Source organism: Neophocaena asiaeorientalis, unplaced genomic scaffold (assembly GCF_003031525.2).
Source record: "Neophocaena asiaeorientalis asiaeorientalis breed wild unplaced genomic scaffold, Neophocaena_asiaeorientalis_V1.1 scaffold256, whole genome shotgun sequence".
NCBI classification, from domain to species: Eukaryota; Metazoa; Chordata; class Mammalia; order Artiodactyla; family Phocoenidae; genus Neophocaena; species Neophocaena asiaeorientalis.
Window position 1 is genome coordinate 928,598 of NW_020185324.1, and position 12,804 is coordinate 941,401.

The following is a 12,804-nucleotide window of genomic DNA, read 5'->3' on the forward strand; positions in this document are numbered from 1 at the left end:
GGGTTTCTCTTTTGGGGATTAGGGCATCAAACTTAAAATCAGCCAAGAGCAGACAGGAGAGCTAAAAACAGCCACATTCCTCACCTCTACTGCCCAGATCCCGCGTTCATCATGGGAAAAAAGCGTGATCGTGGTGGGGAAGCCAGACAATGCCGCCTCCTTCTCAGGCTGCTTCAATGCATGGTCTCGTCCTGAGCCTTCTTCTGAATGTCACAGGCAATCTCAAGGTTCACCATCAGTGTTTATTTGCCAAGGTACACTCTTAACTTATAAGTAAAGCAAAGGATTTACTCCCCACCAAAGAAGGGCACTGATTCAAAGAAAGCCTGAAAATCACCGCCAGCCTATGAGCCTTCAGTAGCTTTCTGCTGAAAGGCATGGAAACTTGGTTGTGCTGTGCGTCTGGGCTGGAACAAAGAGGATGCTGGGAAAGCCAGATTGTGCCGGCCACAGCTTGTCAAGCCCATTCACCTGGCAAGAGGAGTTATGGCCAGTGACCCTCTGTACTTGTGGGACCAAGGCAAATTCATTCATGCTCCCTTTTCAGGCTGAGTAAACAAGATCCAGCAAGACTCTAGGTTAACCAGTAGCTGGTTAAGTACGTGCTTTGGGCACAATAAAGCAGAAGCACCAAAATAAATAGCCTTGTAAGGAAAAAAATACCAAAGTTTTGTTAGATTTCCTTACCTTTATTTTTAAAGCTGATTTTGTTTTTATTTTGAATGACACGCAGGGACGTGGGGAGAGGAAATCTAATTTGTTTTCAGAGCTCTGGGTCTGTAAACCTTAATTCAAAATTGACCCAGAGCCAGGATCAAGGCATGACTTTTGGCTGTTCTACTTCTTAAGACCACTAGGTTCTTGGGATAAATTAGCAATATCAAGACAGTCTGACAAGATTTGGAGCAAGGGTCTTTTCTGCATATACTGCAAAAAGAGGAGGATTTAAGATGGGCCCTATTTGTGGGATTGACATGAGTGACAGCCAGCTGTCATCAAGGCACACGCTTTCCCACAAGTCCCTGAATGTCCACAGTGTGGGGGGACAGGGTGAGTCTCGGCCCCAAGCCAGCACACACTCAGTACCTTAAAGGGAGTTGTGACCCCAGCAGAGGCCGAGGGAAAGGCGCATTGTCGTCAAAACCCTAAACAGCCCTGGATTGAGACAGTCACTAGCCCCTTCAAAACACCCGCCAAATTCCAAGCCCAAGGGAGTTTATCACACACCATCAGATGACCATCCCAGGAAAGGTCCCTCAGTTCCAGGGAAAACATTCCACAGTAATAGCAGAGCGTGAGTCCAGATTTCAATATCCAAGTGAGAAAAATAAGGACTGTTTGCCCTGTCTTTTTTTTAATGGGCAATTCACCTAAATGAGTAGAAATAAAGAAAATCCATACATGTTTGCTTCTTTCTCAATTTTAATTCAGCTCCAAGTGACTCTGATTGGTGAAAACAGTTGTACTAAATTCCTTTCTAGGCCACTAGAGGGAAATCTAACCCACCTCACCAGAATTTGTTTCTTTTCTTTCTTTTTTAAAAAGTAATAATCACAGAACCAAAATGTTTAGGCTGAAGAATACGCTGAAATGTTACCTTTCTCTGTCCCTTCCACCCTTGCCCATATTTGAAAATTATTTGAATCTTTGTGGTCATGGAGACTTCTAGAAAAGCACAAACCAGCCATCTTAAGTTGGGAAGTTGTTCTAACAGGCAATCTGAATCACTTCCAGTTCAGCTTGAATTTATTTCCTCAAATTACATATTCATCAGTTATGGAGAACAGCTGGTCATCTTTCTCTGCATCACATTATTCTTTAAATTCCTGAAGACCTCCAGGTCACGCCTCTCTTTCGAGCAAAACGAGCCAGCTCTTCAACTTGGCCATAGAATTTACATCCCAACCCTTTAACCACGTGCCGCTCTTCTCCACTCTCTCTACATCACTCCACCCTCCCCCATACCTCCAAACTACAGCAATACAGACTAAACTCTGAGGAGAAAAATGAAGTATTTCATGGTTTTCCTTGCATGTATGGCTATTAATACATCTGTGTGCTGGTTTTCTTTTTGAATATGACATACTGTTTTTGATATATATTTATGTAGTATGATTTCAAAACCATGTGTATATATGTGTGTATATAAATATACAAACACATACATACATAAACACACACATATGTATACATACATATACATGTTTTTTTAAATCTTGTTATGAAAATTGAATGCCTAAGTTAATGTCCATTTATGTGTCACTTTTTTTTTTTTTTTTTTTTGCAGTACACGGGCCTCTCACTGTTGTGGCCTCTCCCATTGCGGAGCACAGGCTCTGGACGCGCAGGCTCAGCGGCCATGGCTCACGGGCCCAGCCGTTCTGCGGCATGTGGGATCTTCCCGGACCAGGGCATGAACCCGTGTCTCCTGCATCGGCAGGCAGACTCTCAACCACTGCACCACCAGGGAAGCCCTATGTGTCACTTCTGAATTCCATTCTATTTCCAAGTTTTCCACAACACGCCCATTATTTCAATATCTAACTTTATTCTCCAACTGTTTAACCACTTACTTTAGATCCCTATTAGCTATAAAACATAACTGGTATGTATTTATAACATTATTCTTTTAATAATTTTTAATAACCTATTCATTGCTAATTCAAATTAAGGAGGAGAAAACTGGTTGTTCTCAAAGCACTCACCGTTATCAACATTTGTAAGTGCGGTATAATAAAGAATAGATTCGGTCTTTGTCCCTCGCACAGAACTTCTAAAATCCTTTGAATTTCCTGAGCGACGGGAGTGTCAAGCATAATAAGCCCGTTTCAACCATACCTGAGTTTATGTTAAGGAGGTGACTCTTGGTGAGCGCCCAGACAGCATCAGAATGAGGACTGTAGCCCAAGGAACCAACCAGGTGATGAGAGGATTGGAACCCTCCACCCAACCCCCCCATGTCCCAGGAAGGGGGAGGGGCTGGAGACTGAGTTCAATCAGGAACACTCAGTGATTTAATCAATTGTGCCTAGGTAATGAAACCTCCAAAAACTCCTAAACAACAGGGTTCAAAGAGCTTCTGAGCTGGCGAAGACCTCAGGGCGCTCCGGCAGCAGCATACCAGAAGAAGGCGTGGAACTCTGAACACCCTTCCCTGTGTACCTTGCCCTGTCTCTTCCATTGGGCTGTCCTTGAGTTGCATCCTTTATAAAAAATCACTGAGAGTAAGTAAAGTGCTTTTCTGGGTTCTGTGAGTCATTCTAGCAAATTATCAAGCCTAACGGGGAAATCATGGGAACCCCTGAATTTGTAGTCAAATGGGTGGAAATGTGGGGAGCCTGGGTGCCCATTTGCAGCTAGTGTCTGAAGTGGGGGCAATCTTGTGGGACTGAGCCCTTAACCTGTGGGTCTGGGCTAACTCAACGTAGTTAATCTCAACTGAATTGAACTGTTAGACACCCAGTTGGTGGCTAAGAATCAGAGAATTGGTTGTTGGTGTGAGAAAAAAGTCTCTCAGTAACACTGAACAGAGGCTCCAGGTGCAACCTTGGGTTCAAGCACAGGTAAGAAGAAATTCTCTCTCCTTGGGACCTCCTCAGGACCTCAAAACATGGGTTTTATTAAGACCTAGTATGAATCTCCAATCCAGACCTTACCTGATCCGTGGGACTGAATGTTCCCTGACTCAGTTTACTCACTTGCAAAAGCGGGACGATAATTCTACTCTGGAGGCCACTGGAACCATTAATAAAATATTGGATACATCTAAAATACTGGGTTGGCCAAAAAGTGTGTCTGGGTTTTTCCATACAATGTTTTGCCCTTTGGGCCAACCCAATATGTAGAACGCACCTTTTGGCCAACCCAATATGTAGAATGGTGCCTGGCACATTGTAGACCTTAAAAATGACAACTGGTTTTATTCAAACCCTCAATCACAGAAGAAAACCTGATGGCAGCACCAAGGTTCATACTGAGTACAGTTTCCTGTGTGATATAATCAGCGTGAGATATTGCAAAGTAATTAACACTGAATACAGATCTTCCTTGATTTACGATGGGTAACCTCCTGATAAACCCATCTTAAGCTGAAAATACCGTAAGTCAGAAATGCATTTAACACACCTAACATACGGAACACCTTAGCTTAGCCTGGCCTACCTTAAACGTGCTCAGAACACTTACATTAGCTTACAGTGGGGCAAATTCATCTAACACAAAGACTTAATAAAGTGTTGAATGGCTCATGTAATTTATTGAATACTGTACTGAAGTGAAAATCAGAACGGTTGTAGGGATACAGAGTGGTTGTAAGTGTATCCATTGGTTGTTTTCCTTTGAGATTGTGTGGCTGACGGGGAGCTGTGGCTCAGTGCTGCTGTCCAGCATCACCAGAGAGTATGGGACCACATATCGCTAACCCAGGAAAAGATCAAAATCAGAAGTATGGTTTCTACTGAATGCTTATTACTTTCGCACCATCAAAAAGTAGAAAAATCAAGTTGGACCATGATAAGTCGGGGACTGTTTGTATTTTCGTTCATTTGGCAAAATTGTACTGGACATTTACCGTATGCCAGGTGGTATTCTGTGCATTCGGGGTACAGTGAAAAAAAAACTAAGCGCTGGCCTTCTGGTGTTTTATTCTACTGGGTGGAGACAGGCAATAAAACAAATAAACAAGTAAATATATATGTGATGGGACTATGTACTATGGAGAAAAGTAAAGCAGGGCAAGGGAGCTAAGTCGCACTCGGGTATGAGGGCTCTTTTATGTAGTGGCCAGGGTAACCCTCATTGAGGAGTGAGGGGGAAGACCATGCAGATATCAGAGGGAAAAGCATTCCAGGCAGAGGGAACAGCCACTGTTAAGTGCCCTGAGGCAGAGTATTCTTGGCATGTTCACCAAACAATGGCTGCAGTGGAGAGAGAAACAGGATGAGAGGTAGGAGGTGAAGTCAGAGGGAGAAAAGGGGCCATTTCCAGTTGCGTCTGAGACCACAGGAAGGGTTTTGGCTCTTCTCTGAGTGAGCTGGGGACCCACTGGAGGATTTCAGAGTCATGAGGTGATCTAACATGTTTTTTAAAAGAGTCTTCTGGTTGCTGTGCTGAGACTAGGGTGTGGGCAAGGGAGTGGGCAAGACTGGAAGGAAGGAGGCCAGTGAGGAGAGCACCGCAATCGTCTAGAGAGGTCAGTAGTTTGGCCCAGGGTAGCAATGGTGGGGATGGTAAGTCGGGGTCAGACTCTGGTTGTGTTCTGAAGGTCAAGTTGATAGGATTTGCTCTTGGATGTGGGGTAGGAGAGAAAGAAAGGAGTCAAGGATGAATCTTAGATTTCTGGCCGAACCTACTGAAAGAATGAAACTGCCATTTACTGAGATGAAGAAGACACTGAAAGAAGCAGGGTTTGGTGGGGGAGGGGAGCAGAGCGCTGGCAGGCGTCAAGTTGGAAAGACCTACAAGACATTCCCATGGAGTCCACCGGGCAACTGGGAAGTCTAGAGGACAGCAGCCCATGCCTGCAAGGGCACTAAAAACAGGTGTTGCCCCTTCAACCATTTTAAAGATTTCAAGGTCGATCAAATATACTTTAATTTTTTTAAAAAAAGTTTAATTCTGAAAATGGAAAAAGTATCTAAATAAAAATCAAATTTCCCCCTTAAAATTTTTTTTTCAAGGTCCTGTTTTTAGGGCTTCACAGTTCATCTAACTCTTAGCTGTTCAAGTGCGGCCCCTGTACCAGTAGCACAATATGCCTTGGGGCTTGTTAGAAATGCAGACTCTCCAGGCTTCCCCAAACCCGAGTCAGAATCTTCAGCTTGATAAGATCTCCAGGTGACACCTTAAAGTCTGAGGCACTCGGCTAATCAGGATCATCTGGGTAGCTTTTTAAAACTATAAGTCCAGGCGGAATAATTAAAGTCAATCTCCGAGAGTGGGCCCAGGCGTGTTATCTTCACCAAGGCCCCCAAATGGTTCTGACGTGCAGTCCGGGTTAGAACCACTGATCTAACTCTTCCCTTCCTGGCCTGCTCTCTCTGTACTACTGGGTTTATATTGCTGACGCTCTTAGAAACCCATCTCCAAAGAGGTGTGCAGATCTCAGAGAGCAAGAAGGTGTGTAGCTAGAGTAACCAGCTGTTTATCTGGGATCAGTGCCCCCTTTCACTCTCAGAAGTACCGTGGTTTAGAAGATAAATTATATGCTCTCCCAGCATAGTGCAAAAGGGCTCTGGGCTTTATATTGCTGGATTATAAAGTCAAAATAAGAACAGCTAGGACAAAACACCAGATGGCCTTTGGTTTGACAGATGAATCCAGTGTAGAGAGACTTCTGGTGCTTAGATATTAGTTTTTAAGGTGTTCTATGTACAGCTTATCAGAAATACATACATAAATTCCCTCAATTTGTAAGGAGGGTTAGAGAAGATCAGTCCCCTTCCCGGGGCTGGATGGGGTGGAGCGCGGTTACAACCTGCAATTATAGTTCCAAAGCCAACTGCTGATTAGTAGGGAACTGATTATCAGCCTGTGATTACCCCAGGCCTTAGCTAAACTTCTCTTTCCTTTTCCTTTTGGATCTTTTATTGTTTATTAGCTATTCCACCCTCAGGCTCAAAGGGACAAGGAAAGAAGGTGAAGAAAAAGTGAATTTAGCGGTCCTGTTAATAAGCTTGGTGGGAAAGAAAATGGAAATAACTGGACTGTTTCTGGTTACCTGTGAATTTAAATTCTTTTGGCTCATCCCTTTTTCCAAATTATTCCCAGCTGGTGTGAGGGCTCATTGAAGGCCTACTGATTGCCAGTAAAATTAAAGCAATCTTGTATTTTGAAAACTGTGTAATCTCCAAGGAATAGGCCTTGGAAGCTTTCCTTCCTAATTTACCAAGGACACAGGGTGAGGGCAAGGCAAGCACCTCTGCAACTCATCAGAGCCCTCCCCACCCCCCTCCTCCCCTCACCACCAATTCTTAGGTGCACCTGAACAGAATTTTTTAAAAAATACTTTCTGATGTAGATAAGAAATTATTTTACATCAGCTTAAGACAAATAGCATAATCACTGTTAGACAAAAGGACTCAGATGGAAAATCTACACTCAGGAGTAGAGACTTTTGTGCATATAGATTGTATCACAAGTTTTCCTAGTTGCATCACTAGGATAGTTATGAATACTTCCACAAGGCAACCACAGTATAAATGTTTAAAACATGTTCTGTTCACATGTGTCTAAAATGTCTGGAAAAGAAACTATCCATGTGCAAAGTAGAAGAGCCAGATGCTGATAAGCTAGTTAAAGGGAACTCTTGTTAAATAACAGTAATAAGGGAGTCTTCTTGTTAAATAACTTGTTAGCGTGGGTAAAACATCCAAAAATACCTGTTGCATTAGAATAAGATTATCAATGGAATCTCTACAGACCAGAGATGTACTTTTATGGGCTTCTGAGTGCAAGTGGGACTGTGTGTGGGGGGGGGGATCTCTGCTTTCTGGGCTCTAAGTCAGAACAAGCTAAAAAGGTGGAAGAGGGACTTCCCTGGTGGCGCAGTGGTTGAGAATCCGCCTGCCAATGCAGGGGACACGGGTTCGAGCCCTGGTCCGGGAAGATGCCACATGCCGCAGAGCAACTAAGCCTGTGCACCACAACTACTGAGCCTGCGCTCTAGAGCCAGTGAGCCACAACCACTGAGCCCGTGTGCCTACAGCCCGTGCTCTGCAACAAGAGAAGCCACCGCAATGAGCAGCCCGCGCACCGCAACAAAAAGTAGCCCCTGCTCACAGCAACTAGAGAAAGCCCGCGCACAGCAACGAAGACCCAACGCAGCCAAATATAGGTTAATTAATTAATTTAAAAAAATAATAAAAAGGTGGAAGAGGTCTCTGTAGCTAAGAAAGCACCACACGCTGGTGTTGCCCTGCCAGGCCCTGGACCAATAATAATATTAGCAGCTTGAGCAGAAGGCCTTATCTTTGATCTCTGTTAACAGTTAACCGCAGACTTTTCCTTCCAGAGCTCTTGGAAGGCAGAAGCAGGTGGTCCTGGAAAGCAGTGCTGGAAGGAGGCCCCCCAGTGGTTAAACTTAGATGCCTAGGGACAGTTCAGCAGTAATTGAGACAGGTGGGCCTGTGGAGAGATGCTGCTTCCTCTTCCTTAGGGGTTTAGATGCCTTTTAAAATCTTACTCTAAATTGTATCTTGACTGAAATATATTACACAGTACGGCTTAAGATGATGAGCCAGTGATGTCTGGTCTTTGAACAAGGCGTTCTATTTTCATCTAAAATTTTTAGCTAGATCATAAGCTCAGTATTCTGAGGCCCACCTAGCTGGGTCTGGCAAAACCCTCACTTAGGGTTACAAAGGGAAGGAATACCAGCGATCAGAAGAAGAGCCTTATCAATGAAGGGATTTCCCAACCATTCAAAGTGGCAAACTTTAAACCAACAGGATGGGAAATACACAGCAATGGCGATTATAACCAGCATTACTTATGGTTTCTTTGAAGTATATACTTACCACACAACCTTCTAGCAGCAGACCTGTGGTGGTTTTCAACTTCAAAGTAAACCTTAAAAACAAAGTGGTACCACTTGGCCTTTGGGGACCACCTCAGAGAGAGACTCATATGTGTATAGGGTATTTTTACATGTGTCTAATGGCTTGGACATACTTCTGCAGTTAGTGCAAAGGTAAATAAAAATAAGCAAACATCATAACCACTTATCCCGTGCAAATAGGGAAAGGAATGTTGAGGAAAAAATAGCCTCGAATCAGAGTGAGTCAGAGTTGATGAGGCCAGGAATATCATTCCTCACCCTATACGTAGCTCTGGACTTTCAGGCCCTTGCTTTAATCTCACTTCCCAACATGAGATGTAGAAGAGTTTTATATGGAAAGACAGTGTTAGCCTCCAATTCTTGCATGATTTGGTACTATCTTGGGTGAAATATACTCAGTAACAAATTATGCTGGCAGAGCGTGGCACATCCCTGCGTGGAGAGCCTGGGATCCTGAGAAGGAAAGGCCAAAGTCTCAATGCTGGCTTCGTGCTCTGCCCCTTCACACTCTCAGTGACCCAGACAACAGAGGCCTCCCAGGCCTCTTCTTCCCCATCTGGGGTAATTTTACTCCAGATAGATCCACTGGTTACAGAGTCAGGTGTAAGGTTCTATGGTACCATTTTCATCAAGTTCTTTGAGACCCTCCAAAGAAAGATACCATTAAAAACAAAAACAAAAACCACTAAATTACTTACAAAGAAAGATAACCCTCCCTGGTATCTTATTCCATCCATGGTGCAACTTTGGCAAATTATACCTGAAAATCCTGGGCAACTCTACACTGAGAAGCAGTGAGTTTTTCTTTGTTTCTCTACTTCTCCACAAAAGAAGCATTGCAGATGGAACCAATGGTTTCATCTCAAGGAACCATTTCCTCAAGGACTCTGCCTCAAAACCCAGGCTGAACTAGAGACCAAGGCAGGAAGGGGCAGCTAGCAGTGTAGATGGAAGTGCCCAACATTATAATGGGTACTTTCTGGTATTCAGTAATGTTGCCTGGAGCTTTAACAAATACAGGGGTGAGGATATGGTTGTGCTGTTGCTTTTCTAAGTGAGTTTTTAATTAGCTCTGTGCTGAAAACTTGAGGGGGCTCTGCCATACACAGGCCAGCCCAGCTGTGTCAGCGTCCTCCCTTCACTTTAAATTCAGACCAGCCATGGCCCCTCCTCTCCTCTCACAGTGGGCCATGCAGCAACCTCAGAGAGGAAGCCCTGGGTAGCATCTATAGTGGCACCTCACGGACATGGTCCAACCCAGAGTTTTCCGAACACTTGGGAACCCATCATTTACATGAGTATAGACAAGGCTCTGAAGAGTTTGACCCGCTTGACTCTAACTCAAATTTTCCTTAACTGGTGTATACAAGGTGCCTCTCTTGAGGTTACCACAATCAACAAACTGCAGAACAGTCAAGAGAGGCAAGTGGTTTCGGAAATGCTGGTCTAAACTCATAGATGCTTGAGAGCAATTTTTCTGTTTCAAACACTGCAATAAATGAGTTAAATCTGCTTAGAGTCACTCGCAGTTTGTCCTTGATAGCTGGAGCTATCAATACACCTCTCTAGAAAGTAAAATCACCCCCACTAAAGCTCCTTAAGTTTTCCAGGAGCAGTAAGACACACAGTGCTGAGAGCACAGCTCTGTTCAGGTACCTGGGGCTCCTGGTCATGACCACTGGGATCCCTCTCATAGCTTTCTGCATACAGTCTGATGGTGGCCCGCACACCACTGGAGGAACTGAGCCGGAAGATGAGCCGAGATGCATCTGAGAAAATGATCCTCAGGCCCTAAGAGCAAGAATATCAAAGGATGGATCAGTGAACAAATGAATACACAGCTAAAAATGACGAACACCAACCCTGGAGATTAGCGTATTCTTAGCATCCAAAGATGCTCGGCATTGTGACAATTTATAATTGGCTCTCTACACGCACCAAACAGGACAGTGAGGTAAACCTAGAAGTTACTTAAGGTTATCTATTTGTCTCTATTCTATTTCTGTTGTCTTCTGGTTCATGTTGGGGGAGGGTTAGGAGCAAAACTATGAACAGATGCTCAAGATCCCTTGGTCTGGTGATGTAGAAATAAGAAAGCGGTAAATGTAACAAGAATGGGGTGATATTTAATAAATGTCCCAGGGGTAATACCTAGGAATAAACCTACATAATGAGACAAAAGACCTGTATGCAGAAAACTGTAAGACATTGATGAAAGAAATGAAAGATGATACAAACAGATGGAGATATAAAACAAAAAACTGGCTCTGAAGAACCTAGGGGTAGGACAGGAATAAAGACGCAGACGTAGAGAATGGACTTGAGGACACAGGGAAGGGGAAGGGTAAGCTGGGAGGAAGTGAGAGAGTGGCATTGACATATATACACTACAAAATGTATAATAGATAGCTAGTGGGAAGCAGCCGCATAGCACAGGGAGATGAGCCAGTGCTTTGTGCCCACCTAGAGGGGTGGGATAGGGAGGGTGGGAGGGAGAGGTAAGAGGGAAGGGATATGGGGATATACATGTGCATATGGCTGATTCACTTTGTTATACAGCGGAAACTAACACAACATTGTAAAGCAATTATACTCCAATAAAGATGTTTAAAAAAATAAATAAATGTCCCTGGGGCCAAAGTTTGTCCCTTATGAACCTGCTGAATGCAGTCAGGTAGGCAATTTATCTATTACAGTATGACAAATTACCTGTGTTAAAGCTATCCCCACATGATGTTAGACTTTGCTTAAGTTCCGCTCTGTTTCCGTCCTCATTCCCACATTCCTCTGGTAGCCATGGAAGCCTACAATGAAATGCTCAGGAGCATCTGCCAGGTTCTGAGGGTTTCTGTATACGTCCTCATCCTCTTGGTTCTCTCCTTCCTTCCTACTGGTAAGACCTGGCCACCAGGGTGGGGTCGGGGCAGAGCTGTGGCAGCACCTCACACTGCTGCCCAGGATTTGATTTTTGGCTCGGAACGTCACTATTCTCTATGCATCTCTTCTCATTAGTGGCAGCAACATTTTAAAAAGTATGACTGGGGCTTCCCTGGTGGCGCAGTGGTTGAGAGTCCACCTGCCGATGCGGGGGACGCGAGTTCGTGCCCCGTCCAGGAAGATCCCACATGCCGCGGAGCGGCTGCGCCCGTGAGCCATGGCCTATGAGCCTGCGCGTCCGGAGCTGAGCTCCGCAACGGGAGAGGCCACAACAGTGACAGGCCCGTGTACCGCAAAAAAAAAAAGTATGACTGTAAGATCATGTTGTGACTTCTGTTGAAGGAAATTGGTTTTCTTAAGGCAACTGTGAAAGTTATTGTTATAAATAAGCATACTGGCAGGGGCGAGAAGAAAGAAAGAGAGCCGGGAACAAAATAATATGTCTGGTCACTTGTTACTTCTGAAAAAATAGAAGTCTCAGGCAACTTTGATACCAGTCATTTTCCCTAAGAAATTTACCCTGGAAACGTCTCTGGCCTCAAATCCTGCTTGTTAAGAATGGCATTATTAAAAATATTCATACATACCACGTGAACTTGATCACTAATCTCTTACTCCCTCCCCCATCTGGTGACATCTGCTGGGAAACACTACGATTCCATCTGTGTGGTTTTCTGCTTTTTAAGTTGTGTAGGCATGGTTTGTTCCAATGCCCAAACAAAAAGCTTCATCTCTTTTGGAGGGTTCAATGTCTGCCACAATTTGTGTAATAAAAAGGAGCCATGTCCTTTCCTGGCAGCCCATCACTCTGTTAGCTGTGCAAACAGGTTGATTTTGTCTGGGATTCATTCATTGGGCACACATTTTACAGCAACCCTTAGGGATCTGGTATGGGGCTAAGCCCTGGGTATATGAAGATAAAGACAGTATTTGCTCTCCATAAGCCTGAAATATTCTATCACAATGAGCAAAATTATTTTCTTAACCACTTTATGCTGCTGGAGAAGTGAATAGTTAGGAAATTCCCAACAGAGCAAACAAAACAATTCCCTGCTATCCAGAAAGTATGGTATACCAAATTCTGTTCAGACTGACAATGAAGCCCCAAAGGTTGGTTCCACCATTGTATTCACAGCCATGTTTTTTTATATATATATATTTAAAAAATTTTTTAAATTAACTTATTTATTTATTTTTGGCTGTGTTGGCTCGTTTCTGTGCGAGGGCTTTCTCTAGTTGCGGCAAGCAGGGACCACTCTTCATTGCGGTGCACGGGCCTCTCACTATCGTGGCCTCTCCTATTGCGGAGC

General features: G+C 44.0%; 1 protein-coding gene across 1 annotated transcript in view; it reads right to left on the reverse strand.

The window, feature by feature from the left end:
- PGM5 (phosphoglucomutase 5) overlaps nucleotides 1–12,804 on the reverse strand; it is a 181,656-nt gene that overhangs the window by 25,574 nt on the left and 143,278 nt on the right. The window contains exon 10 of the mRNA XM_024734323.1: nucleotides 10,214–10,348. Coding sequence (XP_024590091.1) covers nucleotides 10,214–10,348 — 135 coding nt within the window. The remainder of the gene's footprint in view (nucleotides 1–10,213; nucleotides 10,349–12,804) is intronic.